The 3621-nt window shown below is 35.0% G+C and overlaps 1 protein-coding gene across 5 annotated transcripts in view; it reads left to right on the top strand.

The window, feature by feature from the left end:
* Positions 1 to 3621, top strand: part of DGKH (diacylglycerol kinase, eta) — a 124964-nt gene that overhangs the window by 110388 nt on the left and 10955 nt on the right. For 2 of the 5 annotated variants that reach the window (XM_011974636.1, XM_011974635.1), the window contains 3 exons: positions 449 to 568; positions 909 to 1017; positions 2468 to 2598. In XM_011974636.1, coding sequence (XP_011830026.1) covers positions 449 to 568; positions 909 to 1017; positions 2468 to 2598 — 360 coding nt within the window. Of the gene's footprint in view, positions 1 to 448; positions 569 to 908; positions 1018 to 2365; positions 2599 to 3621 lie in introns of all 5 variants that reach the window. The other 3 variants (XM_011974638.1, XM_011974639.1, XR_001005447.1) reach the window with 2 other exon arrangements.

The following is a 3621-nucleotide window of genomic DNA, read 5'->3' as shown; positions in this document are numbered from 1 at the left end:
CATCAGCCTCCCAATGCTGGGATTATGGGCGTGAGCTATCATGCCCAGCCTGGTGACCTATTTAAATCAGAAGGATTTTTGGCACAAATAAGTAGAAGAGTAAGACTGCACACTTATGCCACCAGGAAGAATTGGTAGATAAATGCTTGGAAAGCATGGAGGGAGATAGGAAAGAAGACATTTACACGGAAAAAAACACCAAAAGAATACTTCTTCTATGAAGTTATTAAAGTTGCACTAGCTACTCATATGATCTTTGGGAAGTAATGATTAGAGTAAATCTATTCAGATTTTTAAAAATGAAGTCAATATAAAAGAATTTGTCCTTAATATTCCTTAATTTAAAAAATACTAGCTTAATAAGGAGTGAGGCCGTTCACTGTCAAAGTACAATGATTTATTCTACTTGAGGCTGGCCACCGAGTCTTGTTTTGTTTCTGGTAAATAGCAGCTGGAATCGCCACATGAAGAGCGGGTATCCAATGCCTTACACTCTGTGGAGGTGGAATTACAGAAATTGACAGAGATTCCTTGGCTTTATTATATCTTACACCCAAATGAGGATGAGGTATGTAAAATTCAGCCTGTTTCTCTAGAAATGTAGACCATATCACTAGAGAATTTGAACTCATCTTTGAAAAAGAGATATTTAGGGAAAAATGAATTTTGAATACTGTTTTCAAATGTTCTGCTCTTGAACAAATGAGAGAAGGCATTTATGTGAACAAAGGCATTTTAGGGGAATTGGGACATTTTCAGTAGTACATTACGAACTTTTTTTGAAGAAGTTATCACTGTTCTATAATGTTTAGTGTTTATAACTTATTCCTGTGTTATCCCTATTATCAGAGTAGGTTTTTCTCCTTTTCATATCCCGAAAAAATTATTTTCTTGCTCGATTTGAACAGGAACCTCCTATGGATTGCACCAAAAGAAACAACAGAAGCACCGTATTTCGAATAGTGCCAAAGTTTAAAAAGGAAAAGGTTCAGAAGCAGAAGACAAGTTCACAGCCTGGTAGGTGGTCCATATGGGAAGGGGAACTATAACATTATGAAAAAAGAACTGACTAAAGTGACATCATGGAGATCATGAAAATGTTCTGGAGCTAGATGGTGGTTGAGCCTTGCGCAATATGATGAACATACTAACTGTCAGTGAATTCTACGCTTTAAAATGGTTAAAATGGGGAATTTCATGCTTTATGAATTTTGCCATAAAAGAATCCTCTCATATCTAAAACACATCTGAATATCACTGGGAATCTCTAGTAAGGAAGCACAAAAAAATGAAGTGGTTGCTAATTTGCTTCTACTTTGTTTAGTGGATGTCAGCATTTCTGTTCAAATGGTTCTTTCTCAACAGCAATTCAAGGCATCAGTGTATAATTTTTCTTCTTTTAAGTGCAGTTTTTAGATTACTTTGATAAATGGAACATAGAAACTTTCATTTACTCACTTAACCTGCCGAATATATTTTCCACCTAAAGTTATATATTCCTCTGTTTCAACCCCTCAACAATGACAGTATGCTGTGATACTTGCATTCTCAAGCAGAGATTAAGCCCCCTCTTTGCTGCTATTTCTCGAGTTCCTTTTTCACTTTTCCTTAGAGTTTAAATGTACAAGTATGCTAGTACTAAAGCACCTTCAAATTCTGTTTGTACAATGGTAGCTGCCTTTCATAACCAAATAAGTTTATAAATTCCTCTGAGTGCACTATCTCTTTTAAAAAAAGATGTAAAGCCTTATTTTTGATATTCATAAAGCAGCTATTGAAAGCCATTTAAAAACCAAATACAGCAAATAAGTAGGCTTTTATTAAGCTAATCAGTGTTGAATAAAATGTATAAGCAAATGATACACACCGAAAAATAACATAATCCGAGTAATCTCAGAGAGCAGTGCTATGGAATTTTTAAATGACATTAAATTGGGATTTAACAGCACATTGATTGCCATTATTATCAGTAGTAGAAGAATCAATCAAGACTACACTTGAAATCAGCAAGACCTTAAGCAGAAAAGTTTGTGTAAAATTGAATACTCCGTATTGGATTTTAAATTGTAATTAGCATTTGTAGCTCATTTCAGTTTATAGCCATTTTCATACAGAGTCTGAAGGAAATCATCAGAGCTTATTTAGAGCTTGCACCATTGATCCTAATGATGTGAAATACATTTTGTATGCATATTGTATAGGTTGGGTGGCTTTAATGAGGAAATCGGACTAAAGCTAAGCATGGGTGCACGGCAGCAGATGGTTTTGTATAGTCGGATGGTTGTGTTGATAGTGTATAACTTGCATGGGAAAAAGTGGAACTACGGTTTTGTTGAAACACCACCTTTAACCTTTCTTTTGCTAGCACTGCCGCTGCACTCTGTTTTGCATCTTCTTTGGCCAACCCTTGCTTTGTAATGCATTGAGCATGTAGAAATTAAGGGGGTTTTGCTCTTAACTTTGGTAGTTCAGAAATGGGGCACAGAGGAAGTTGCTGCTTGGCTGGATCTGCTCAATTTGGGAGAGTACAAAGATATCTTCATCCGTCATGACATCAGAGGGGCTGAACTTTTGCATCTGGAAAGGCGAGATCTTAAGGTATTTCCTTTGTGCTCTTCTGTTCTTGAAAATTTTATTGCGAAATGGAATCCTTTCTCCTGTGCCTCGTCTGATATGTGCTTTTAGCTTCGCTTATGTTATGCAAATGTGTAGTAATCTAACATTCACCGTCCTGTGGTCTGAGTTTCTTGTATGCTTTTTAACAAGCATGTCAGCAGTATTTTCCTGGCAGAATCACTCTATTATAGCTAAAGCTTAGCATGAACTTAGTAATTTTTCTCTGCATCCAGTGATATGACTGTTCCTGTGCTAATATTTCCAAATGGATCATGTTTCCATCAGCTCATTTTATTGCATCAGCATGGAAGGTGATAATTTGGCTGAAAATGACTAAAATCTAATATATGGTTAACAACTAAAAATTAATTCAAAATACCAATAACAAAGCTTTTCTAATATATGGAATGAGAAGAGAGACTTACAGCAATGACTACTTAGAGTCTTACAATTTGTTGTGTTTTTATATCAGCCTTTTTTAGGTCACATGAATAACCAGACTGAGAAATTCAAATTTCCTTTCTATGACATATTGTTAAAATTCTATTATTCTCGAAACGAATTTTTTTTCTTTAGTAAATGAGGTAAAAATTTTGCCTAGCTTTTGCTAGAAAACAGCTCAGAGTCTATTGGTTATTTATGACGAGAGAGAAAATTATTCCTTCACCATCTGTAGCATTTCCCTTTTATTCTTTGGGTGAAGTCTCAGTAGTGGTGGAAACAGCTGAAGTAGGCTCTCTGGCCAAGGTTTAGAAGTAGGATTTTGTCATGTTGTATTTTCTTACCACATACTGCCATTTTAAATTTCCAATAAGTAGTAACATTTGTTGGAGTGATTCCTTTCCTCTAGACCAAGTTCTAAAATGCATTAAATTTTATCATAATACAGAGAATTCCTAACAAATTAATGAACTGTTGCACTTTTATCTACAAATATGTTAGCAAAAATCTTTGAACAGATAATAGGTAGTATAAAGATCTTTATTAGACAGATTCACAAAGAGT

The sequence above is a fragment of the Mandrillus leucophaeus genome, unplaced genomic scaffold (genome assembly GCF_000951045.1).
Source record: "Mandrillus leucophaeus isolate KB7577 unplaced genomic scaffold, Mleu.le_1.0 Scaffold147, whole genome shotgun sequence".
In the NCBI taxonomy this organism is placed as follows: Eukaryota; Metazoa; Chordata; class Mammalia; order Primates; family Cercopithecidae; genus Mandrillus; species Mandrillus leucophaeus.
This window is presented reverse-complemented; position numbering and strand designations above follow the sequence as displayed.